Below are 27,818 nucleotides of genomic sequence, written 5' to 3' on the forward strand. Positions count from 1 at the left end.
CCCCCCCCCATTAATTAATTAATTAATGTTTGTTGTTGTTTTGTAGTGGGGTGGGCGTGGCATCGCGGCCCCCGCGTCACGGCGTGGGCGTGTCCACCGTGGGCCGTTTCCAGCGGTGGGCGTGCCCTGTTGTACAGTCGGAGGCTTCAGAGCGCGAACGCGGCGGTTCAGCCATGCTGAAGAAGTGAAAGCGCAGCTCCGCTTCCTCCTCGCTCGACGATGAAACGCCGCTTTTTAACGTGAGCGTCCGCAGCCGGAGCCCCGCGGAGCGCCCTCGAGACCGCATCCGCCCGACCCGCGGCTGTGTGAGTGCCCAGTGAAGTTTGTCGGCCGATGGCGCTGAGCTCGGGCTCCTGGCCGCCGCCGCACGCTGCTCCTCCGCCGGGCCCGTGTCCTCCCTCGGCTCTGCCCGGATGTGAGGCCTCCCAGCCGGGCTGCAGCACCGTCCTCATGTCGGTGAAGGTGTCCGTGTGCCACTCGGAGGTCCGGCCGCTGTGTCTGCCCGGAGCCGGAGCTGGAGCCGGAGCCGCGGACGAGGCGGTGTGGCTCCAGCTCAGCATGGACCCAGGGAAGGCGGGGGAATTCCGCCTGGCGCTCAGAGCCTGTGGCGGGGCAGCTGCTCCTAGAAGCGTGGTAAGCGCCCGAATTGGCACAGAAGCTTCACATTCAGGGGTAAAGAGGCGAGACCAGGCGTTTAAGGCTGACCGGTGACCGTCAGCGGCCCGTGTTGTGGTGTAGGAGCTCTGCGTGCTTTCTGGCTGAACAGGCCAAGTCAAGAAGGGGCTTTATTAACGAAGTGCGCGTCACCGGCCGCGCTGTAAATCCCCCACTCACACACAGCTCAGCCGAACCTACATCTGAGGAGCTCCGCGGCCTCCTGCTGCTCTGAAGTAGCCTCATGTTATAAGAAACTCCATCACTGTAGTTTGTGTTATGTTGTCATGTATATGTTTTATTATAAGAACAGGCACATGTGGTCTAAGAAGCTGGACTACTGAAGTATTGTGTAGTATATCCAGTGTTCTGTGTCGTGTATGCATATTGTTTATTATAAGAGCAGGTTTAAGTGGAGTTATTAGTGGTGATATAAGAAACTGTTATTATAGTATTGTCTGGTATATGTAGTTTTAGTCTAGGGAACCAGCCCCGTGACCGGAAGGTCGCCGGTTCGATCCTCAGAGCCGACAGCCCATGACTGAGGTGTCCTTGAGCAAGACACCTAACCCCCAACTGCTCCCTGGGCGCCGCGGATAGGGCTGCCCACCGCTCCGGGCAAGTGTGCTCACTGCCCCCTAGTGTGTGTGTTCACTAGTGTGTATGTGGTGTTTCACTGCACGGATGGCTTAAATGCGGAGGTGAAATTTCCCCGTTGTGGGACTAATATGGGTCACTTAATCTTTTATGTCTAGTAAATGTGTGCACTGATATTGGAACAAAACCTCATATCTCCAGTTTTTCAGCTTTTGACATCATTTGAAAGTGCCTGTTGCCCTTTCCGTCGTCTCAAAAAGTAGCGATGAACAGGCCAAAAATAACTCGGAAAGAAGTCTGGTTCCATTGACTTGCATGAAAACTGAAGTTTGTTTTTTCCTTCTCCTGTAAAGTTATCATTTTGGGGATATGAGGTTTTCTTCTGACAGCAGGGGTATGTATTAGGGGTGGGCAGTATAGCAAAAATATAAAGCTATGATATAATGATATACCACGTTTTCCTAATACACTGTATATCAATGATTATGTAGTTTTTCAGTGGTTTGACAGGACACACACACAAAAAAGAAACAAAGCCGACGCTCTATATTTATTCAATTATATATATATATATATATATATATATATATATATATATATTTTATTCAACACTTGAACTGCCGTAGTTCACTAATTTCAAATTACATGGTCCCAGTAATGTTGGTCAGTGTTCCCAAAGCACTGACGGTTTTCACGGCCTGCTTAGAAAAGCACATTTTGGCATATTGTGAATAACTTTCTCGCATTGCCTGAGCGCCAGTGTGTGGTATTGTAAGAAATGTGTAGTGATGTGTGATATGAACTGTGGTGTGGTCCTATAGTGATCTATAATGCACTAAAAAAGGTGTCGCTTTTAATGTACTTGACTCACACATTTACATCATCTCCATGTGAATGAAACTCATTATATCAACACAGTTTTTGGCTGAAGTAAAATGAATGGCAGAAATTGTGATTGTTCAGTGTAGTACAGTGTAGTTTTCTGTAAAGCTACAGTAACTACGTCAATGCATTACTGTATGGCTCAGGCTTGTAGTGCCTCATACAAAGGTGGTTTAACATGAGCACAAATTGAACTGGAATTCCACCAATTTTTGCCCCAAAATTCCTGCATAAATACATCAATGTGATGCGAACAAAGTCATTGGACTTTGTATGGGCTAAGACAAGCTTGAAGAAAAAGAGGATTTTAGTTATACTAGAGGTATTACAACTAAGTAAGAACCGTGTGTGTGTGAGTATATAATATAACATAACATAATCAAATGAAATAGTCTTTATAGTTTAACAGAGTGGTTTGGTATAAAATGCTGAGTTCTAAAGAAACTTAGTCAGAACTCTTCACAGTGGTGGTGATGGGAACCAGACGTCCACCTGTAAAACCTCCCTTACGCAAAGTTACTCCATGAGATGGTTATAAATACACTGCCTGATGTCTGAGACGGTTTAATGGTGGTTTTGCCTTAAGATTTTGGCCTAAAACGTGTTTTCAAAGCCCAGAGGTGGAGGTGTTAAAACCTGGAGCTGTTTTTTTTCACGGTGGCGTCGCCGAGCTCGTCTTCTTTGACGTGATCGTGAACTCAGAGGTGTGCTAAAACCTTTCGGATGTAAACCTGCAGACCTCTGCAGAAAAACTGCTCGAATGATAACGATCTGAAACTTGCCGGCCGCCTTCTGAGAGAATGCTCTGCCTGGAAGAAGACGGCTTTCTTGGAATGTCTGTTCGAAATAAACGCCTCTCGGTTTGACATTTTCCTAAATGCGTTTTAAAGTATGGACACAAGTCCAAATACTTTTTGGAGCAGCTCTACGTCCATTTGGACACCAATGAACACTGACCACTGGGCATAAAACGGAGGATTTTGCGTTTAATCTAATTTTAGTGAGGGTGCCTGATGATATCAGAATGAAATCGGAATTGTCAGATATTTTCTTAGGAAATCAACATCAGACAGACGTTTTGATTCAACTCAATCAATTAAAACAGATTTTATGAAGTATTTATTGCTCTCTAGAAGAGCAGAATGCTCAGGCGTACTTGTCATCGCATTGTAAATACTCGAATGAAGTAATTTTGCTAGAAAACACAAGACAGCCGTGCAGCAACTGTAGTGCCTGAGACTGGCTGTAGATACACCTGGCATGTTTTTATAGTAAAACTGAATCTGGGAGTCTGATCCGCCATCAGTGGTTAAACAGAGACGCTTCATTTCATATGTTATTGTGTTTATGAAGTCTTTGTCATTTGTCCGAGTGAGGCTTACTGTTAAAGGGCAATTCCACCTAAATTTGTAAACTTTGAATAATTCATTTGTTGAGATGTAAACAAAGTCATTCAGAATCCAGGTGTTCCAGTCACTTCCATGGCCACAGGTGTATAAAGCCGAGCCCCTCGGCCTGCAGACTGCTTCTACAGACATTAGTGAAAGAATGGGTCGCTCTCAGGAGCTCAGTGAATTCCAGCGTGGTACCGTGATCGGACGCCACCTGTGCAGCAAGTCCAGTCGTGAAATTTCCTCACTACTAAATATTCCACAGTCAACTGTGATTATAACAAAGTGGAAGCGTTTGGGAACGACAGCAACTCAACCACGAAGTGGTCGGCCACGTAAAATGACAGGGCGGGGTCAGCGGATGCTGAGGGGCATAGTGCGCAGAGGTCACCAACTTTCTGCAGAGTCAATCACTACAGACCTCCAAACTTCGAAAGTGAACCGAAGATGCTGCCTGGCCCTGGAGAGCGTTAGCTCCCCAGACGAGCTGTTTTTAGCAGCTGGCTAATTTGAATCAGCACTCTGTCACAGCACAGCCAAATTGATGCTCCTGTAGATCAAACAAGACCAAAAAAGTGCCAGTTTCAGTTAAGCCTACCTAAAAGGAGGACTTTGTCTGGTGTGAGAGGATCGCACTGCAGTTAATGCTTTTACACAGCGAGCGTCAGATATACTGCGGTTCACCCCTCAAACTGCTGTGATAGAATAGACAAACCCGGTCGTCTCTTCGCTCGTGATGTGCTCTGACAGGGATGTAGTAGGAGTGAGTAAAACGGCCAACCAGAAACTTTCTCCCACTTTTCTCCCCGTCACAGATTTAAGAATCGGTCCACTGTTTGGGCGAGTGTTTGTCATGTTCTGACTATTAAGGATAGTTTAAAACCGCAATTAACCAGCCAGGAGCAAACATCAATCTTCAAGCTTGCAAGGAATAATGATTTGACATTTATCACGATTTGTGTTGATATTAACTGATATGAATTTTTTTTTTAATCGTGACAACGTTTTTGGCCATATCGCCCAGCCCTATGTATTAGCCATTTGATTATGCAAGAAATTAGTGGGCAGTTGTGGGCTGGAGGTTGGGGAACTGGCCCTGTGACCGGAAGGTTGCCGGTTTGATCCCCAGTGCTGACAGTCCATGACTGAGGTGTCCTTGAGCAAGACGCCTAACCCCCAGCTGCTCCCCGGGCGTCGTGGATAGGGCTGCCCACCGCTCCAGGCGGGTGTGCTCACTGCCCCTAGTGTGTGTGTGTGTGTGTGTGTGTCTATTCACTAGTGTGTATGTGGTGATGGGTTAAATGCGGAGGTGGAATTTTCCCATTTGTGGGATTAAAAAAAGCATCACTTAACTTATTAGAAAAAATTAGTGGCGTTCCTCTTCAGGTTAAGCTCTGAATATGATCGCAAGACCGAAGGCTGAGCATTCCCTTTATTCATTGCACCATGTTGGCGGTCTTCAGTGGTCGGAGATTCTCGTTATGGCTCCAGTTTTGATTGCGGTCCTGATGATGTTCTCTGCCTGCCTTTCTCCTCTCGCTCTCTAAGACTATCGCTGAGTTTGACCTGAGGACGATTGACTACAAGATCAAAACGTCACAAAGTCACGAGCTGAGCCTGGCCACGCCCCCTCATGACCGGATCACGTTCAACTTCCGATCCAAGCAAGAAGCGCAGGCTTGGGCCACTGTGGTGATGTCATCGATCCGTGAAGCCCATCGAGGTCCGTCCCTTTTTCTCCTCCTTACGGACACAGCCTTGCTTGTTCTGCACACTTGTTTGTCTCTTTCATGGTTCTCTCTCTCTGTGGTGTTTTTCCCTCTCTCTCTTTTTCCCATTCCTTCCTCTCGCTCCTGCTGATGCTCTTTCATAGCCTCAAAGTCTAAAGGCATAACAAAAGACAGTCTGTACTTTCCTCTGTCTGCCCTTTCATTCCTCACTGTTCAGCATGTTTCAGACTTCCAGAACTGTTGGCAAATATCACCACCAAAATTACACTGTAAAGGACCTTTTTATTAAGAGTTACTTTGGCTTCAGTCTTCGGAGGCTCATATAGTACTGTATATTTAATCTCTTAAATTCATTTATTTAGTTTCCAGTCAAAATGGCCATTAAGTACAAGTTATTCACTTTTCAGGTGATATTTCTGAAGATATTAGTCGTAAATAACCCACTTGCACAAAGTACGGAGAACATCAATGGAAAATAAGTACAAAAACAGGAGTTTCCAAAAGTGGATTAAAAACATATTAAAAGCTACAGAGAAAATTAGGCTCCTAACAACTACCTGGAAGAGCTGGTAGACCCCAAAACTGCCCCCATCAGACAAAGAAGTTGAACGATGGACTGACCACCCCAGCGTCCAGACCTCAACACCACTGAATGGGTTTGATTACTTCAGAAAATTATCGATCAACTACTGAACTTGGGAGGTGTGGGAAAAACATCCCGGCAGAATTTATTTTGAAAAACTGAAAGCAGGTCTTCTTAAAAGATTGGAAGGTGTGATAAAGGCATAGAGTGGACCAAATACTGGAAAAAGCATTATTTTGTGTGTGTAATTTTCTATTGAATACTTTTTAAATGGCACTGAAAAAGGAATAACCTGTCCTTAATGGCCATTTTGACTGGAAATGAAGTAAATGCAGGGTGGTATCTGACCTTTGCTAATGACAAGTTCTGAAACGGAACTGGGGGGCGTTGTTACTGTTTCAGCTCAAACATTGAACTGATTTTGTGATTAATCCTCTCTGGGTCTTCAAATGTCCCTGAAACTGTTTTGACCCATCCTCATTTGTGAGACTAAATTAATTGAAATGGCCATGTGTCTGTGGGGATGCATGTGAACCCCATTCTAAAAATGACGAATCGAATGTTTCCATAGTCACTGTTGAGACGTTGGTCCTGCTCAGGATCTCTCAGGCTTCAGTCCTGTAAGTCAGGGCACCAGTACCATGTATTTCAGGGTTGGTACAGTGTGCCCAGCAGCAGCACTGCATGGTGGTGCAGAGAGTCTTTTAAGCTTTTTTTGATTTGTCTCCTCCTCCACTCAGTGGCCATTGGTTCTCCCGCAGAGGACGGACAGTTACCACCCCAGCCTCTGGCTGCTCACAGCCCTGCCCTCTTGCCCAGTACAGGTATGGCCTTGTTGTTCTCGCCCGGCCATCTGTTCTCTAACAAAACACAGTCTCCATTGTCCATTGTGTATCACTAACAGTCTCACCCCTCCATTTTTCCCCCCTCTCCCACACATATTTTCTCTTCTCTGTTTTCCCTCTTTCTGCTTCTTTCATTTGTGGCATAATCTCTCTCCTCTCCTCTAGAGGAGCTGTGTCAGGAGCTGGTTCGGGCCGTAGAGGCTGGCGATGTTCAGGCTGCGTCTGCATGTGCTCAGTCTTTGGCTCGTCAGCAGACAGCATTGTCCATTCAGCCGTCCCAGAAACACTACACTGACACGGAGATCAGGTGAAAAAAAATGAAAACTCTCTCATTCACACACACTCTAAGAACTGTAGTGATACCCTGCCCTGTTGTCGTTTGATTGATGTCTCGTCACCTGTTTTTGAGTCACTATGAGTCCCATCTATATTTGTCTGTATTGAAGTATTGTCTTTCCTCATGTTCTTTGCTAAGTCTTGAATAAAACTAGATTTTGTGTTTCTCAATAAACACCTCATAGTTCTCTTCTCCTCTAGTCCTTTATTTCCCACTTGGGTCAAGATCGTTCCTTTAGTCAGTCTAGTGGATATCTCTCAACTTCTTCAACAAGTAGATGAAGGAGATGCAAGACTGGGGAAAATACTACTGTATTACTGTCTTCACTTCTACTGTTTGAAAACCTAAGGAGCAGGGTAGGAGAGGCCTATGATGAGAAGCACCCTGACTCACAAATGGCCCAGCTCTTAGTCATGAGTAGGGTCTTGTTGGTGCTCAGGACCAGGAGGTGTCATGCTGCATCCATTCAAGTGCAATTCGTTGATTTCATTGCATATAAACACCTTCTGAGTTGACTCAGACCTGTTTGAGCAGGAGGCACACTTTCTGGAAGTCTATCAGAGTCCACTGGTCAGAGAGAGAGGGTCAACCAGGAACTCAAGATAACAGTGTCATGCCTAGTGTCCACCAAATGGCCTCTTGGAGCAATCTGCTCATCTGGGTGGAATATATATGCACACAAACTGTGCCACTGTGCCTCTTCTCCAGTATGTCACCTTTCAAATGCAAGTACAGTTATAAACCCCCTCTGTTCCCTGGTCAAGAGTCTGAGGTTGAGGTACTGAGAAATGGAGGGCGTATCTGGAAATGAGCACAAAATCTGGTGGTAAAGGCCCCTTGCTGCCGGGAGATCCTGGCAGACTGTTGGCAGAGACTAATCTTTCCTCTGTATAAGGCAGAGAATCTGGCTCTAGAACAGAGATCTTCCCTTGCATGTTCTTGAAATTGGAACCCCAGTGCATGAGGCCCTTCATAGTGCAACAGCAGTTCAGTCTTCCTCTCACCCTGGACCTTACCTGTCTAACTCCAATGCTGTCTGAAGTGTCCTAGAGTCTAGGACCCAGACCGTTCAGCGACTTTGTTCAGCATCATTTCTTGTTGGATGGTCCCGTGAGGACTGTAGTGATCCCTGGTCCCTGTTTTTATTTTTCTCATCTGTTTTGGTTGACTCGTACTCCTCTGCCTCTGTTTGGCTCCGTTTAAGTATTGCCTTTTACGTCTGTTGTTCACTCAGTATTGAGTGTTGCAACCAATGTTTCTTTCAAAAACTTGTAAAGCTTGAGTCTTGAGTTTTCTCTGCTGCTCGATTTCTGTGTTGTTTTGCAGTTGAGCTCCCCTCAAGTTTGTAGTCGATCCTCCTGCATGGTTTCTTAACCTGGGTGTTGCGATGTGATCCCAGGTGTCACAAGATCCAAATGTAATCCCAAGGGTACTACAAAGACACTGACCAGAAAAAATAAATTTGATGACTGCGTGCAAGCTCTTTTGCTTTACCTACAGGCCATGAATAACGGGCTAAAGTTGATTACTAGAGTTTTTATTGGGTGGACTTTTTCAGTACAAAGCTAAAGAGTGATGTGGCGAAATGTTAGCTAAGGAATGCGGGCCTAGCCATCAAACAGTCCACAGACTAATTATTTTAATATTATAATGTTATTTTTCCAACATCTGGTGTGTGTGGGAAGTATCCTGCTGTGGGAAAGGAAGGTCACAAAATATTTGTAAAAATATGTTTTTAAAGTTTAAAAAGAAGCCTTGTACCACCTCCTGAGTGGCGTAAGTGTTGGCCCCATCATCAAAAGATCACGAGTTCGATCGCTGGTGATGCTACAGCCATCTGGGAGTCCAATAGAGCACAATTGCCTTGCTCTCTGCTTAGGTAGGATGGCCCCCCTATCTCCCCCCATCACTCAGCATGATGCTAGTCAGCGCAGGCATCTGTTAGTTTACATAACAGACCCGGCGGTTGGCGCTTTCCTCCGAGCAAGTTCGGCTGCCCAATGACGTTGCTTTAGCGGCAGTTCTAAAAGATGCGATGGCACTTCACAGGACTCGGAGGAAGCCTGTGCTAATCTTCGCCCGTCAAGTCAAGTCAAAGCTTATTTATATAACGCTTTTTACGACAAGTGTTTTCACAAAGAAACTTTACAGAAAAATCCGGGTCCGAGCTCCCATGTGCATCGCCAGTGGCGACAGTGGCAAGGAAAAACTCCCTAAGAGTGAGAAGTAGAAAGATTGAGAGGAACCAAGACTCAAAAGGGGAACCAATCCTCCTCTGGTCGACACCAGATAGCAAACAGCATTAATATAAAAGTGCTGTATTAGTGCTGGTGGTATCGTGTGATTGGGGGAGTCCTAACTAGTGGGTGGAATTGGAGACGAGAAAATTGTGACCCTGTACCTGGAGATCTCCAAGTCCAGAGTTCAGTCCCAGCTACCAACAGTGATGCACACTTAGTCATTCATATGCATGCAGTTGCTGGATTTCTATCATGCAGTCAATTCTCTGTTACTGTATTGTTGACATGAGGTTCAGATTGAGTTGAGAAGTGGAATATTAATGGAGATGTTTTTTGAACATTACATGAATGCTGTTCTAGACAGTGGGGAGGTGGGTAGTATAAGAATTGTTGTTTGCGTGGTGGTAACTTCTTGAATGCATGAAAATGTTGTTGCCCAACTGTTTACACTGACTTGATCTTATTGTGTCTGGTACAGTTTGGCAGTGGTGGTTGAGGACGCTTCCTCTTCCTGCTGCGTCACAGTAAAAGTCTTCCCCCACACCCTGGTAGCTGCTCTCAAACAGCAGGTGAGTGCAAACATGTCACACCCCTGCGCTTCTACAAACCCAGAATAAGCAAGTAAAAATATGTCCACATGCCACAAGAGAGAAGCCTGAGCACCAGCGGTTTTAATTTACGTCGTCCTCCATCCTGTCTGATCTTTAACTCTCTCACTGACACTGACGTCGTCCCCCTTTTTGTTCTGCAGGTGTTTTTGGAGTACGGCTTCCACCCGCGTGTGCAACGTTGGGTGATTGGACAGTGTCTGTGTGCCGATTCACGCTCTTTAGCTTCGTACGGCGTCCAGCGTGACGGGGACACTGCCTTTTTGTATCTGGTCTCGGCGCGGCAGGCTGGGCTGAGTCGGACGCTGGTTCAGCAGGACCAGGAGAACGCCCTGCTCACACCAAATACACCCGCAGGAGAGACTCAGCCTGTAGCGAATGGACCAGCAGCACACTGGAGGGCCTACAGCACCCTGCCCGGTAGACTACACCATAATCATCACAATAACTCAGGTGGGTGTGCATACATTCATGCATTCATGCATTCAACATGGGGGCAGTCGTGGGCTGGAGGTTAGGGAACCAGCCTTGTGACCGGAAGGTTGCCGGGTCGATTCCCAGAGCCTAACTGAGCAAGACACCTAACCCCGGGCGCTGCGGATTGGGCTGCCCACCGCTCCGGGCAAGTGTGCTCACTGCCCCCTAGTGTGTGTGTCTATTCACTAGTGTGTATGTGGTGTTTCACATCACGGATGGGTTAAATGCAGAGGTGGAATTTCCCCGTTGGAAGGTGGAAGGAAACAAGATTTCAGACACTCCTGTTTTTATTTAACATTCAGTTTTACACCCAATGTATTTTGATATATGTTTAAACATATTAATGCTGCAACCAATGTTCTCATGCAAATTGCACCTTGTGTTGTTACAAATGATGGGCCTCATTCTCCAATATCTTCCCAAGTTTTTTTTCTTAGACATTTTCTTGAGAAAGGTGCTAAGAAAAAGTCTCCATCATGACGTGTTCTTAAACCTCAGAACTGTTCTCACCTTTGTGCTCTTGTATGTAGGTCCTGTTCTTACCTAAGAACAAATGCCAGAGAAAACACTGCTGAACGTCAGAACCTTTGTAAAAATTACATGAGTGGGTTTTAAGAAGAAATTTCTTTGTGAGAACAGTGGGAAGCTCCTTCACCTTCTGGTTCTCCAAAAGTTGTCAGGGATAACATTATTAAACAACACTTGAATAGAAAACACCACAGGGCCATAGCAGACACCTAAACATCCCTGTCCGTGCAATAGGGTCGATACTATGCTGATGGAACCAGAGCTAGTCATCCTAGGAAATCTTGTGCAACACAAGATTTCAGAATAAGTTCTTGGATCAATGATAACTACATATAAAACTTGGCAGCATTAGACAAACCAGAACAGTGGGCCTCATTCCCCAATGTGTTCTTGAGAAAGGTCCTAAGAAAAAGTCTACGTCAGATTGATGACGTGTTCTTAAACTGCTGAACTGTTCCAACCTCTGTGCTCTTGAGTGTGTGTAGATTCTGTTCTTACCTAAGAAAAAATCCCAGATGAGAAAACACAATGTCAGAATCTTCATGAACACTGCGTAAGTGGGTTTTAAGAAGAAATTTCTTCTTAAGAACAGTTGGTGAATGAGGCCAAATGTTCTCTGGTCAGACTAAACAAAAATAAAACTCTTTGGCAATAATTCAGCTCTTCATGTTTGGAGAAAGAAGGTTGCATGTTTGATCCCAAGAACACCAACAGTGAAGTATGAGGGTGGGAATGTCATGATATACGACTACAAAGGCAGTAATTACTGCTTAATTTGGATGTTTCAAAGCTGTAAGTGCCAAAAATGCGAAAAAAAAGTGCTAAAGTTTTTTTCTGGTGTTTTAAATACTATTTTATTATTTTTTTTAAATGCATAAATATGTTTTTGTGTATAAGTGTTGACTGAGTGCTTTTTGATCATAAGTTAATAATGAAAAAAGATGTTAAAACGTGGGCATATTAAATAACGAAAACAGAAGTGTCCGAATATTTGTTTCCTCATGCTGTAAACAATCAACTGAATTTAATAAATAAAATATGTACACACACACACACACACACACACACACACACACACACACACACACACACACACACACACACACACACACACACAGAGTACAGCGGCACACAGCCCAGCAGGCTAAAGCAATGTCTCAACACACACGGTTGTGTGTTCAGAACTCGAATACAAGCAAATCTCACGCGTACATTTGAGCCCACACATTCAGCCAAATCAGTCTGTACTCCCACAGAATTCCTCGCTGCTCACATGAAAGCTGTATTTGCTGCATTTGTGTTTTCACTCAGTTAAGATTATCAATCACAAAAATCTGCTTCTTGAGTTCCTGACAGTGCTCATTGTTCTACATAGTGAAATGTATGTCACTTTAGTCTAGGAGTGGACAATATGATGTTTATCATTATCATGAAAAATTCCATGTTTCCATGGGTCTTGTTCACGAGTGATGGTACAAGGGAGCGGGAGATTGACAGGCGGATTGGTGTTGGGTCAGCAGTGATGCGGGCTCTTTACCGGTCTGATGTGGTAAAGAAAGAGCTGAGCCATAAGGCAAGGCTCTCGATTTACCGGTCGATCTACGTTCCCACCCTCACCTATGGTCATGAGCTTTGGGTAATGACCGAAAGAACGAGATGGTGAGAAGTTCGGTCATCCGGGAGGGACTCGGAGTAGAGCTGCTGCTTCTCCACATCGAGAGGAGCCAGTTGAGGTGATTCGGGCATCTAGTTAGGATGCCTCCTGGACGCCTCCCTCGTGAGGTGTCACAGGCAAGTCCACCTGGGAGGAGCCCCCGGGGAAGACCCAGGACATGCTGGCGTGACTATATTGGCCTGGGAGCGCCTCGGTACCGCCCCCCCCCGGAGAGCTAGTGGAAGTGGCTGGGGAAAGGGAGGTCTGGGCCTCATTGCTTAGGATGCTGCCCCCGCGACCTGAACCCCAGAGAAGCGGAAGATGATGGATAGATGGATGGATGAAAAATTCCATGGCAGTAATTTGTCAGTGTTTTTCTGAGCATATTGTGGATATCAGTGCTTAAAGCTGCACACAACATGCGGGAGAACATTTTGTATTGTGGGTTGTGCATTAAGAGTATTGAAAGAGAACTCAGTCAAAACTTGGTAAACAACATGGATTCGGTATCATGATATCATGAAAATGTCTAAGTATTGTGTTATTTCTTCCATTTCACCCACCCCCACTTTCTGCCCTCTCTACCACTGTACAGTGGGATGGTTTGGCAACTGACCCTGTAAGGAAATCCTGAAGTGAATGAAGTATTTCTTTATCCATCTGACCTCTTTCAGGCAGCAGTATGGGCGTAGCAGAGAGGTTAGGCTTAGGAGAGATCCGTGACCTGATCAATCTGGAGATGCCACAGCTAAACGAAGCCCTGGTGTCCAACAGATCTAACACACAGGTGCCTCACACACACACACGCACGCGCGCGCACACACACACACACACATCATCATAAATGTTAGAGCTTTAATCAAGGCTGAAAATATGGTCCAACCTGACCCACAGCATCAATTTTAGAATCTGAACTTGACTCTAGCCCACAAAATTCTGTCTGAACCCGACTGTAGCTCACACGGTTCTGCCTCAACCAGACTGTAGCTCACACGGTTCTGCCTCAACCCGACTGTAGCTCACATGGTTCTGTCTGAACCCGACTGTAGCTCACACGGTTCTGCCTCAACCCGACTGTAGCTCACACGGTTCTGTCTGAACCAGACTGTAGCTCACACGGTTCTGCCTCAACCCCGACTGTAGCTCACACAGTTCTGCCTCAACCCGACTCTGTCTGAACCGAAACATAAACTTTGTGAATCGACAGTGATGTCATCTGTTAGTACTTGCTAGCGATGACAGTTGGCCAGTAATCAGATCAGAGGAATCATAAAACAAGCCATTAAGCATTTTAACGACCCAAACAAAGGATATTCTGGAGAAACATAAGTACACATTAAACATATGGTCACCTGGAATCTTAACTGACTTCATGGCACTTCATTAGAATAACAATGACGACTGTCAACAGTTCATCAGTAAGTAATTGTCACCTATCCAAAATTAAATTCAATGTGGACAAATTTATTCCTCAGTCAGTGTTTTGGAACAACATCCAAATAGTTTTTAGTCTGAATGAACTTTATATAATGCATTGTTTTTGTGGTAGAATTTTGCTGCCAAGCACCAATTTAAACACTGTGTAAGGTAATAAAATTAGGGATGGATAAAAATTACTTGAGAATTATTTGACAAAAATTCAATCTTTTTTGGCTTAATGAAGGACAAAGTCCATTAAAAAAAGGATAAACGGGCTGTTAGAACCACATACAATTTAGCCTTCTTAAGTTAGAAGGTGAAAAGTCAGAATTGGATTAGACAGATACTTCAAGTTCTTATGCATATGTAAACTCATGCATATTTTTTTTTTTCATTCTAGCTGGGCTGGGCCTGCCCATCCTGTACGTTCATTAACAAACCCACTCGACCTGGCTGTGAGATGTGCAGCGCTGACCGGCCCGAGGGCTACACCATACCAGGAGGCTACAGACCAGACGCTCTCGAACTGCGCCGCATCCAGCAGGAGAAAGAGGCCATCAGACAGTATCAGCAGGTGAGATATCTCAGATACTGACCCCTTGACATTTCAAGCTAAAACAGTACCCATTGCTGCTCCTGAGCATCCCGTCCTGCACATTTTGGGGTTTTTCCTGCTTCAGTGATCCAGTTAATCAGCTAATGAACTATACCTGAGCTGTTTTAGAGCAGGGAAAACACTAAAATATACAGGACAGCTCCTGTGGCTGGATACATATTCAGAGTCAATAGATGAGATTGGCATACTCTTCGTATTACATCCACTTATGCACCTATACAAATAAAAAAACAAAGACACAAACACTAACAGACTTGCAATAAAACCTGTGAACACACAACCTTGTTTAGAGCATTAGTGCGCAGCTGGTGGGCTGGTGTCCAGCACATTTAAGTAGTGTCCGAACTCAAACACACCCATAACCCTGACAGATAAGAGTAATCACAGTGTTTGAGCAGGTAAACCGCCAAACTGTGCTGGACACTGGCCCTCCAGGACCGGAGTTGTGCACCCCTGGTTTTTAAGCAGTGGAGAAGCTTCTTAACGCAACAGATGAGGCAGAAAACATAAACCGTATATAGTTTTCCGTTTACGCCAGATGTAGCTGATCAGCCAACCCATGCTTTGTATATTGAACTCTTTTAGCTTTATGCTGGAGCTGCGAAGCTCATGTACGAGGCAGATCTTTTCCATAAACCCATCTCCATCGTCTTTCAACCCATGTCCAGGTCTTGATTAAGGTCATGCAGACTTGTCAGTGGTTTAGGATACTATGTTTGCAATGTCCATTGTTTGTAGACATCGAGCAGCTCCAGTAATGAGCTAAAGAGGTAAAACTTGTCCTGGCTAGTCGGCGCCATCTGGAATAACTGGAAATCGGTGTAAACTGGCTTGAATAGATGGAGAGAGACTCAAGACTGGAAAGGCCGTATTTGTACCTTTTTAAGGAAAGCTCTTCTTCTACAAAGTAGCGTTGTTTACCAGGAAATGTTCCCATAGGCTTTAGTCACAAAATAAACTTCTTTGTAAAGTCCCTGTGGCCTGTCTGGGAAGTTAGTGAGTGAATCTGATGCATTATGGATAGGCAGGTACTTAGGCTCTGGTTGGCTCCTCGGTCTGACTCTCTTCTCTTCTGTCTGGTTTTCTTTTTTAAAGGAGAAAGGGAGGAGGGAAGAGCTGAGGGCCAGCAACTCACTACAGTACAACCTCAACCAGGACTACTGACAATAAACAGCACATCTCATAAACTTTACATCCACTCACACGTCAAACACACCCACACTACACACTTCGAAACTTGAAGGAGCTTGAATGACTACTGACACACAAACACAAAGGACCTTCGGACAATTACTTATTACAAAGACGAGTCCCTGCACGGTGTTTTGAAACGGGACTGTTTATCTCAGAACAATACCAGCCAAAAACTGAACACGTCAGCGTGCTCAACCTGTATGACGTTATGCATGCCAATCTCATCTATTCAGCTCAGCTTTAACAGAGTACTTCACTCAGAAAAGCCAGCCGGGCTCACATTGAATGGAAGCATTCAGACCAGCAAAGGGTGAAGTGGTCTTTTAAAGTGGTCTTATAAAGCCACTCTGATTTGCAAGACTGATGTGTTTACATTATTGTTATGGTGTGTATTTGTAAGTTTGATGGGTAACGCTCTGCTGTAGGGCAGTGTTCAAAAGACAGCATGACACCTACACAAGCTCGTCATGGCAACGGACGTAAACCTACATAAACACGTCATTTTGTTTGCAGAACTCCAATTCGCAGTCAGTACATGGCCAGCAAACACAGCTGTACCATAAAACCATAAAGTTTCTGTACTGACCAATCGTAATATTGCACACCCAATTTTATACTTTGGGACACATTGACTTAAAAACAATGGGATCTAACTGCTCAGCCTCACCTCCTGCTCTAAAATGCTGGGGCGTCCTAAATCTTTCAACCACACTTCAAAGAGTCAAGAAGATCTTGGGGGGCGGCGGGGGTTGAGACAAGTGTTTGCAAATCTATATGAGCCCTATGTCAGTTGTCATAAAGGATTTATGTACAGTTGTAAGCAAACGTTTGGGCCCCTGTGATAAAATCATGTTTTGTTGGTTTTCTAAGTGAAAATAAGTGAATACATCTTGTAATTTCATGTAATTTAGAGCACAGTTACACTTACTGACTTTAAGATTAAGTGACCCTTATTAGTCCCACAACGGGGAAATTTCACCACATACACACTAGTGAGCACACACACACTAGGGGGCAGTGAGCACACTTGCCCGGAGCGGTGGGCAGCCCAATCCGTAGCACCCAGGGAGCAGTTGGGTTGGGTGTCTTGCTCAAGGACACCTCAGTCATGTGCTGTCGGCTCTGGGGATCGAACCGGCGACCTTCCGGTCATGAGGCTGGATCCCTAACCTCCAGCCCACGACTGCCCCCAACAGGCTGGAAAACAAATTAAATACAAAACACAGCCTGTGCAAAAGGCACATTTAATATGAAATGTTAAATTTTTTTCCCCCCAATACTTTAAACTCTGCACATAGATAGCAATTGTTCACTACAATATTCAATTTAAAGGCCATATTTAAGTGTGTTCTGTATAGAGAATGTGCTTATTTTCACTCAGAAAATCAGCAGAACGTGTATTTTCTCTGGGGGCGTTCAAACGTTTGCATCCGGCTGTAGGTGTCATGCAGCCCTATGAACACTGCCCTGCAATAAAGTGTTGCCATTTATTCTTGATGACTCCTTTCAGTCGCCTCAACAGCTCCAATCAAATTTTTACCTGATGGTGAACTGTGAGGTTGTTGATTCTGTAACTTGGAAGCAAAGTGTCATTTGAAAATGTTTCTTTAGATTATCAGCCATTGGACACCAGACCTCTTTCTTTAGCTTTAGAGTACGCCAAGTGGCAGGGTTACCACTTCGTCATTATAAAATGACACACTGCACCTTTACATGAAATGTGCACTTTCTGACCACTTTAGCGGACACGGCTTTCTTGTAGTTCCACCTTGTTGGTGTACAGTTTGTGTTCGTCCTCTAGCTCTTCATCTATGGTGAGTTTCTGACCACACAGCCGCGCTTGTCTGGATGTTTTGGGGTGGTTCTCCACTCTCAACCTAGCAGAGAGCTCGTACCAGCACCGCACACGCTACCATGTCAGTGTCACTGCTGTGCTGATATGATGATGATGATATCTATACAACAGTTGCCCCATGGTCAGAAACTGACCAATGACGAACAGGGCAGAAGGTATAGTCTGTAATTGTACACCTACAAAGTGGAGCTGTAAGTGGACCTCAAAGTGGTCAAGGAGCATAAATACAAGGAAATAGAGTAGGAGATTTTAATGAAGTGTTTGGCGGGTGTTATGCCACGTCACAATGTGGTCATCAAGATGTGAACAAAGTCGTTCGGGGTGGTTTGGTGTGAAATGCTCTGCTCTAGAGAAACATGGTCAGAACTCTTCAGTGTTGGTGATAGGAACCAGGCGTCCACCTTTAAAAGCTCCCTCACGGAAAGTTAATACATGAAATGGTTATAAATACACTGCCAGATGTCAGAGACACTGTTTATGGAGAAAGAGTTTGGCAGAAAACATTCTTTTTATTCGTAGTCGAGAGGTGCTTCAGTGTGTTTGAGGCACTCACAAGACGTGTAGATTCACTGGTCATTTCGCATCCTGAATGAAATGGCTGTGCTTGTGTCAGACCACTGGTTCCCATCACCACCGCTGTAAAGAAATCCAAGTTGGGAAAGCTTCTCTACAGTGAAGCATTTCGCACCAAAGTACTCTGAAGAACTGTGTTCAAATCCTATAGACATTTACAAAGTCGGTAGAAATTCTCTTTAAACTTGCTTGACTTTCAGTCGAGGGCAGAGCTCAGGGGATACTTGTCTGCTTGGCTGCTTGTGGGTGGAATGGCTGCATACATGGCACAGTGCAGTACCACGCAATAAAATAGAGGCTGCCAACTGCACTGTGCAGTTTGGGGTTTCCCCAGCTCTATGATATCTCACCCTACTCATGAAGGCCTCCAGAAATAGATTATATTTGAACTATGCACTATTGGGGCTCTATATACAGAATGAGTCAAAAGTCACAAGACACAGTTTTATTTTATGTTTTATGCTGTCACAAGCCTCCACGACGCGGTGCTGAAGGTGGTGTTTGTTGTGGATTTTCTCAGCATGCACAATTTGAGATGACCCCAGAGATATAAGTCGATAATTAAAAAAAAAAAAATAACACAAAATAAAACCTGCCCTGTGACTTTTGACTCACCCTGTAGATGGAAATGAAGTTTTAGTGTTTGTAATCTCACTGATGTGAGAATTGAGTAAACCTCAGGCTTGATTATTCAATTTTAAATTCAGCCAGACGTTGATGTTGAGTACTGTACAGCTCAACTGAGTGTGCACGAAAGAGAGAATTTATTTTCCTTCATTTTCCCAACTGAATGTCATTTGGTTAAGTTTGACCACTTTATTGATTGTCCAGCTGTATCTTGTATGGGTTTGCTTGTGGTTCCTCTACTGTTCCTGAATGTAAGAAGATTGTATCTGTGCTGAATGAAATGTGTAAATCATCATCGGTTCACTGCACAATTTAAACCAAGGGCACTTAATAGTAAATGCATGTTTGTTTATTTATATCCTTGTTCGTGTTTAAGTGTCCGGGTTCTCTCATGGTTTATTAATGTTAAAGTGCTTGGCGGTCTCTGTACCATCATAATCGGTCATAATTACTTAACTGAATCGTCTTTTTCAGTCTCATTACCGATTGTTTCAAAACTAACTTCTGCTATTTTCAATTTGCTGGGTAATAAGAAAAAATTTATGAATATATTTTAGTTAAAATTTTAGGTTTAGTGGTTCTAACGTAGTATCCAGAAATGTAGTATGTGGTGTTAAACGGGAATTCCAAAAAACTGCACGATTAAATCGTTGAGATGTGAGCCTCTGAGATGTTTACATTAAATGTACATGTAATTTAGAGTGGTTTGATATGAAATGGTTCCGTTGCTTAACGACTGATGTCTTCACAGTGGTGGTGATAGGAACCAGGGGTCGCCATGTCTACAACATGACCATTTCATGTAATAACTTCATGTCATGGAGATTTGGACGTCCGGTTCCTATCATCACTGTGGAGCTACGGCAGTGGGAATGTGGTCTGAACAGAGGGTGGAGGAACATCTAGTGGGTAGCATAGAAGTGTGATGCCCACTTGGCCAAACACTACTTCATAAGAAGGATAGGGAGTTTCCTAGAACCAAACTAACCCAAGTCCTCCAACACATCAGTCTGCAATATGAAGGACAGAGAAGCAATGGCCTGAAGTCAAACAAACGATCACTCACGGTGCTCTACCGAATCACATCTGGACTCCCCATTGTAGTAGAAATATGAGATGTGAGCAGTGGGAAATGATCTTGTTAACTTGGTGAAGCACCTGCCCGTGTCCTTAGTGGAAGATAAAGTACTGTACTTCACTCATCCAGCTGGACACATCACTGGGTTCTCTGTGAACTTTCATTCCCATTTCAAAGACATGAGGACCATTGTCATTATTGTAGACCAGAGGTCACTAATAGGCAGACCGCGGTCTGAGTCCTGACCCAGACGCTGTCATATGTGGACCTGGACCTGTAACCATAAGCTATGGAGAATTATTTAATTTCTACAGGGTGGTCCCATTTTAATCAGCGTAACTTTTCTAGCCTTTACAGTAGCTTTAACCGCCCGGGAGACGCACAGACCAAACGCATGTGTTGTACGTATCACGGCTGACGCTACTCAGCCAATCAGATCTGTGCATTACGATGAGCGCTGAGACTTGAGTAAGTGATGCACACACAGGGGAGGGACGGGGCAAGAAACGGCAGTCAGAGAAGAAAGAGAGCCAGATTATTTCACATGGCTATGAAAAAGAAAACTGACAAATATTGTTGAAATATCACTGAACTGTACTTTATTTGATTTGACATTCAGTTGTTGACTGTATAAAATGTTGATATAATAGGCTACTTCAGTAAACAGTATGTGGCACTGAGTCACAATGCAAGTCAGGCTTAAATGACGTTCCAGATCTTTGCTTGAGAAAGTTTTCTTAACTGGACCTTACTGAAGTTTAACTAAAGATCTCTGTTGTAGACTATCGTGTCATTCCAGTAAGCTGTGGCATATGCCCAGTGGGGCCCCATCAGACATTGAAACATATCAGGTTTCTCTAAGACTCTGAATGGAACACTTACAAATGGATGTCATCCAAAATTAACAGAGAAGGCCTTGGTCTCCTTAGACCATGGAGACAAGGGAATCTGCCAGTAGCCCTTGATTTTGACCAAGGCATGTTTTGTTACATTTTAATATAGTTAGCTTGGATCTTTCAGGACTGCAAAAGTGCTTCACTCTTAGTGATGTTCCTTGAGTCTTGATTAGTACTTGGTATAGTAGTTGGACCCAAAGTCTCAAAGATCTGAACGTTACATCTGGACTACTGTGATGGAGATCTGGGCTGACCTCCATCACAGTAGATCTGTTTGGGGTCAGCTCTTACTGGATTGGATGTGGCACACTGGGTAGAACAGGAGAGGAAAGACAAAAAGACAGATGCAAAGTCTCAGGATTGTCTTTAAGGATCATCATGGTGATCATCATCCAACCAAGTGGTTGGAGTTCATGGATGTCATGATTGACATCTTGTACATCTTCTATACATATCTTGTATAATCTGGAAGATTTCTGTATCAGTATCCTATCCCTGAGTACCTGCATCTCATTTATTGTCAACCTCAGACTAACTGCAGATATGGAAATGTGAACAACAGCACATTTCATAGTTTTATTCCATAACTTATTACTGTACAACTATACATTGGAAATGGTGTAATACTAGCATATATTATGTATATGTGTATATTCAGAGTCGGTGTGTGTATATAATTCTTTTATCTTCTTGTGATGTGACAAACGTGATTTGATTTGATTTGATTTGGAGGGCTGGTGTCCATCACAATTTAGTGATTTACCTACCCGAACTCACCTGAAGACACTTATCTGTTAATTGCCAGATTTATTGGGTGTGTTTTGAGTAGGGAAACCTTCAAACTTTGCTGGACACCAGCCCTCCAGGACCAGAGTTGTGCAACCCTGGCTTAAAACAAAAATCTCAACAGAAAGAGAGGGACTATACTTTAGGCCTGGGAAAACAAGGGTCAGGTGTGCTGCATCAGCCTTTACCTGTCCGCTCACCCAGACCACCTCCTCCCCATGCTGTCCAATGCCGAACAAACAGCCCGCGTACTGTAATTTTCAGTGTTTGTTTTATTGTTCTGTTATACCTCTAGTGCTTGATGATGGATTACTCTATCAAAATTTGAGAACTTTCTAATTGAGTCGGTGTATTCCAGGCACAGGAAGCGGAGCGCAGGGAGAACTACGCTCGACTGGTACAGATGGATGGCCAAGAGCTGGTGCTGAACCCAGAGAGTGTGGAGTGTAGGATTTGCTACCTGCAGCTCCAGCCAGGAGAAGGAGTTCTACTGCGGGAGTGTCTCCACTGCTTCTGCAGGTTAGAGAAGAAGAGGAATCATAGACAGATGAGGGTTGCTTCCACATAGTTGAATGAAATCTCCTTTTTCATTTGCTTTGCTTGATTTTGCCTGATATTCCTGCTGGTCAGCCCTGCTGGTATAGGCAAATAGATCAGGGCGAAATTAAACGAAGCAGTTAAGTTTCAGTCAGTTGTTCAGATGCAGTCAAGGATGGATGGAGGGGTGGTTCATTAAGTTGGTTGTATAATGTATAATGAATAGAATCCTGACAGAATGCACCACAGGGAAAATATTATGTATCTCTTTGTGTGTGTAGAGAATGCCTGCGTTCAGTGATCCTGCTGTCGGAGGACCCTCAGGTGGCCTGTCCATACAGAGATGAGGCCTACGCGTGTGACTGTACCCTGCAGGAGCGAGAGATCCGTGCTGTGAGGACACGCATTACACTGCATCAGACAACTCTGACCAGCTCCATTCAAACTAAGAATGATTAACTGATCATTTGTTAACCAACCAAAGCTTTTAGTTAATTTCCACCAATTGATATTTTGATAGATGGGCTTGAGGATTGTTTTTTAATTGGATGCATTCAGGAGCAAGACTGCAACTTGTTCTGGCAGACCTACCTAGACCCTGCTTACTCCTGGTCACTTCATATGTGTGTAGTATCTGGATTGTATCCTGATGAGATTTTAGCCACATGCATTCACACTTGGTTGTCAAATGCGACTCTGATTATTCAGACTGAAATTTGATTGCTGTGGGATGGAATATGCAAATCTGCCCATTACACTGCAACCAATTACCAGTTGTTTGTGTTCAGCCTCTTTGTCTGCAGGCTGTTTTGCTCGGTAGTATCTGTCCACATCGCTGTTGAGCATGTCGCTTTGTCTGGGTCCCCAGCCATGTGCATCCTTCATGATAATCTTCCTCGCAGACACGGACCCCACAGCCGGCGATGTGCTGCATGGGGAGGAGTTTCGGTTGTACTTGGAGGGGTTTTGTTTGTACCGGGAGGAGTTTGGGTTGTGCCGGGAGGAGTTTGGGTTGTGCCGGGAGGAGTTTGGGTTGTGCCGGGAGGAGTTTGGGTTGTGCCGGGAGGAGTTTTGGTTATACGGGGAGGAGCTTTGGTTGTACCGGGAGGAGCTTTGGTTTTACTGGGAGGAGTTTTGTTGTTGAACGTGTCTTAGAGAGAAAGCTGTGTTTACACTGCTGCTCAGATGCGTCTTGGTCGACCTCCTGAAGTGGTTTCAGCAGTCAGATTTGTATCTGTTTTAAACACATCTTGGGTTAAAACGTATGTCACACTGCTAAAGTGGGCTGCACTTTTTGAATGTCGTGTTGCATCTGTTAAGTGTAGTCTTAAGTAATAGCCTACAAATGTGTTTGTTAGATAACAGTTCGCCTGTGTATTTAGCTCCACCACACAAAAAGCTTAAAAGCGGTGAGCTGCTGTCTGTTTATTGACATTTGTTTAAACCGTCACGTTGAAGCCTGCTCCAGTCATGCCACATATATTCATTATTTTGGGCTAATAATGTGTGGTGAATGTAAGTGGACTTCATTATGTTTCCATCATATCTGTTACGTTGAGTGAAGTCTATACAGCACTGTGTGAAAGTCTTAGGCACCCAAGACACATTTTTAAAATCTTTTATATGTGTAGTTTGTGTTTATTTGCTGAGAAAACTGTTAATATTTGAATAAATAACATTTATAGAATATTAACACTATCCTGGTTTGACCAATCAGTGCTTCAGTAAATTGAGCTCATGATGTAATTGATGATATTAACTGATATTAAATCATATTAATTAAGTCTCTGTGGCGGCTGTGAAGGGGTGATAGAAAAAAGTGGACCCAAGAAATTCTTGTTACTGTTTTATAGTTTTTCTGTTTATTTGAATTATGAATATGACTTTATTCTAACGTATATTGTGATAAACTCACTGCTGAGGTCAACTGTTTAAATATTAGCTTAGATGCCTAAAACTTTCACACAGTACTGTATAAATTGAAGTCTATATTTTTATTTAACGGGTCATGATTTTAGCTTTGTTGTTAAGCGATCAATTACGGACTAATAATGGTCAGTTATTGACAAAATGTGCGTCCACTTCAAACCTGTACTGTTATACTGATATTTGCCTATATATACTCTCACACATGATGTATGATGTAAGAGTGCATGTATATGAATCACTACTGTGCTGTTTCATTGATTTTGTGCCAGCTGGTTTCGGGTGAAGAGTACGAGCGCTGGTTACAGAGGGGTCTGTCAGTAGCCGAGTCCCGCTGTGAGGGCAGTTATCACTGTGCCACCACAGACTGTCCTGGCTGGTGTGTGTACGAGGACACGGTCAACACCTTCCACTGCCCCGTGTGCAGCAAACACAACTGCCTGCTTTGCAAGGTAGCATGCGCGGACCCACATACAACATGCAATCATTGAAATGCACATGCATGCACACTTACGTTTGCTAACAACGTGTTAAAGTGAAAAAACTCTATCTCTGTGTCTCTCACTCTCAGGCAATTCATGAAGGGATGAATTGTAAACAGTACCAAGATGATCTTGCTGCTCGTGCCATCAATGACACTGCAGCCCGAAGGACCAGGGACCTGCTGAAGGTCATACACACACACCTTATTGCTATATATCTATATAACACCCTTATCATTTTAAATGTCTTGTGTTGTATGACTGCTATTGGCTACAAAATTTCCTTCGGCATCAATAAAGTATTTATCCATCTATCTACCCTCCCACTCACCCACCTACCTGACTACCCACCTACTTACCTAAATGTTAAGTTATACTTTTTTAATCCAACAAACGGGGAAATTCCACCTCCGCGAAGTGAAACACCACATACACACTAGTGAATATACACACTCACCTATCCCTATCCATGGCGCCTGGGGAGCAATTGGGGGTTAGGTGTCTTGCTCAAGGACACCTCAGTCTTGGACTTTCGGTGCTGGGGATCGAACCGGCATCCCTTACCTCCAGCCCACGACTGCCCCTGTCTTAACTTAATGCACATACACTATATGTCCAGAAGTTTGTAGGCATCCAGCATTTCTTCTGAAATCCAGGGTATTAAAAAAGGGATAGTTTGCTGCAGTAACAGCTTTTACTTTTCTGGGATGGCTTTATACTAGATGTTGGAACACTGCTTTCAGGATTTGATTGCATTCAGTCAGAAGAGCATTAGTGAGGTCAGGTACTGATGGATGACTAGTTCTGGGGCTGTATTACAGAAACTTCCTATATTTTTGTCTTAAGATCTGACAGGTCAAGACACGATTTTTCAATTCTGAAGCAAATCTTATCTTCATTTAGGAATCTTATCTTACAGCATCTTATATTAAGTTAGGAAACCTTAATCTATTTGATTGAAGTTGAAAATCAACTGTCATGTCTGTTACCAATCAATTGGCTATGATTAAATGATTAAACAGTTAGTTAGATTAATGATTAAACAGTTAGTTAGCCAGACAGCTAATGTAAGCTACTGTTACTGATGTAAAAAAAAAAGTCAAACAAAAGTGTGATAAACTTTGTTATGAATATTGTGTCAGTTCTATGATATCAGAGTGTCACTGATCTGCAGTTTCAGTTTCCATTTCCCAAACGCTTTTACGGACCATGCTAACGTTGTTCCTCTTAAGAAACAGACACAAGTTCAGCTCTGTCTCCTCATCATTCACCATCTCTGTAATATTTTATTTACACTACAATATTTAATGAGTTTTTGATGAGTCAACAAAAAATTATTTACATAACTAAATAAACAACATGGAAAAATATAATTTAAAGCAAGCATTTCGTTTTTTTATTTGAAAGCCTGCAGAATTAAAAATCTAGGGCTTTGTTTGCAATACCACTCCACAACACTAGATGACAATAATGGCAACAGCGCCACCTCTTTTCTGGGGTGTCAGATAGGTACCACAGGTGAGGTAAGCCTCAGGAATGAGATCTGCATACAGACCCTTCTCCAGCCTACACCTGTCTAACAATAATTCTTTCAGAATGAATTCATTTGATTCATTTCTTGTTTTGTGTTTGCTTTACCGATTTGCTAATTTTGCATCTGTCTTCTCTTTCTCTGCTCTTTCTGTCCCTCTTTCCTCAGACTCTGGTCAGGTCTGGTGAGGCGATGCACTGTCCCCAGTGTGGCATCATCGTCCAGAAGAAGGAAGGCTGTGATTGGCTGCGCTGCACCGTCTGTCACACAGAGATCTGCTGGGTCACCCGAGGCCCACGCTGGGGTCCTGGGGTGTGTAACCAATAAGTCTATGAGATATTCTCGGTTTGAGTTCGTCTTGTTCTGAACGTTCTCCCTTTCCTCGCAGGGTCCCGGGGACACAAGCGGAGGCTGCCGCTGCAACGTGAACAAACAGAGATGCCATCCAAAGTGCCAGAACTGCCACTGATGGAGAAAGAGAGCAAGAAGCAGTTAGAAAGAATAATGAAAGAAATAATCAAAAGCCAATGTGGAAGGAAGGAGGAAGGTGTAGGAGTAAAAGAAGCCAAAGCAGTAACCAAAGCTGAATATCTGTTACTTCACAGAAATATGATTAAGGCAATAGTACTGAATGAAATGCACTTTTCTAAACACTGTAAATATCCTCATATTTATCTGTCTTACTCCTAAGAGCTGTACTACACTGGTAAGAAGTATTAATATGCATTAGTGCCTTTGCTTTCCTGTTCTAAACTACAGAATCACTAATAGAACCACAGAACCAGGTTGGTATTAAGGATCGTATACATCCTGTATGAGTTTTTAACCACAAGACTTTCAGCTACACAACATACACATATCAGCACCAGAGCGACACGCCAGTCTGCAGAGACAGCTTTAACTGTAACTAAACAACTGGAAGTCTGGACATATGGAGGGGACACCGGAGAACGTTCTAGTCTGACAGAATCAACAGAACTCCTCAGGATGACTGTGCTTAACTCAGTGCCTTATGGTGTGTCTGCAAGTAGTGAATAATTCCAAATTTTCTTTTGTAGATATTTTTGTAGAACTTATTATGACATTTCTAATAATTTAATGTAAACCTCAAGCTTACATGCTTTAAAGAGATCAAAATAAACATGGACAATATTAACAGTTTTTTATGCCAAGGGAATTATTTCCTAGTTTTGTTTACCATCTCACACTAAAGACTGAAAGCCAGAGTAGCAGCAGCCGTTCATAATATCCGGTTCCACTGCACTAGTGAATAGAACAGGCTACGTACACAGTAGGTTCTACACAAAGGAACCACAAACAATATCCTTTCATTTTCCGTCTGAAAACTGCTGCTCGTCCATCTTCCAATCACCTTCAGCGATGAATTGAATGTTCCTATTACAAGAATTAAGGAACTATACATTAGTAAAGACTAAATAAAAGACTAATTAATGTGATGTATTAATAATGAATTCACACCCTATTCATTTATTGAACTAACAAGGCTTTCATGACGCATTTAGAGGGCAGAAACGATTACTATATACCTGTTAGCAGTGTTCGAACAATGTCCATGCCTATGAAGTTCAACAGTTGATCTAATACGATTAGAGATCCCTAGTGGCCATGGTGAGAGTTCACAGTTGTGCTGAAGGTCCATTTAATTCCTTTTTGCATCATTCTGCATTTATTTATTTTCTAAAGTTTGCACAGTTATCCGAACACATCCTTACCTTGCCTTTATACATAAAACTTCTACGTTTCTACAAGAA

General features: G+C 43.6%; 1 protein-coding gene across 1 annotated transcript; it reads left to right on the forward strand.

The window, feature by feature from the left end:
* The first annotated feature begins 126 nt into the window (after window positions 1–126).
* shrprbck1r (sharpin and rbck1 related) lies at window positions 127–27,818 on the forward strand. The gene is made up of 14 exons (XM_017686737.2): window positions 127–633; window positions 5,073–5,247; window positions 6,578–6,661; window positions 6,848–6,989; window positions 9,738–9,828; window positions 10,011–10,320; window positions 13,201–13,313; window positions 14,346–14,519; window positions 21,929–22,089; window positions 22,389–22,500; window positions 24,306–24,485; window positions 24,605–24,703; window positions 26,215–26,358; window positions 26,435–27,818. The coding sequence occupies exons 1-14, from the start codon at window positions 334–336 to the stop codon at window positions 26,513–26,515; spliced, it is 2,166 nt and encodes a 721-aa protein (XP_017542226.1). The 5' UTR covers window positions 127–333; the 3' UTR covers window positions 26,516–27,818.

The sequence above is a fragment of the Pygocentrus nattereri genome, chromosome 2, assembly GCF_015220715.1.
Source record: "Pygocentrus nattereri isolate fPygNat1 chromosome 2, fPygNat1.pri, whole genome shotgun sequence".
In the NCBI taxonomy this organism is placed as follows: Eukaryota; Metazoa; Chordata; class Actinopteri; order Characiformes; family Serrasalmidae; genus Pygocentrus; species Pygocentrus nattereri.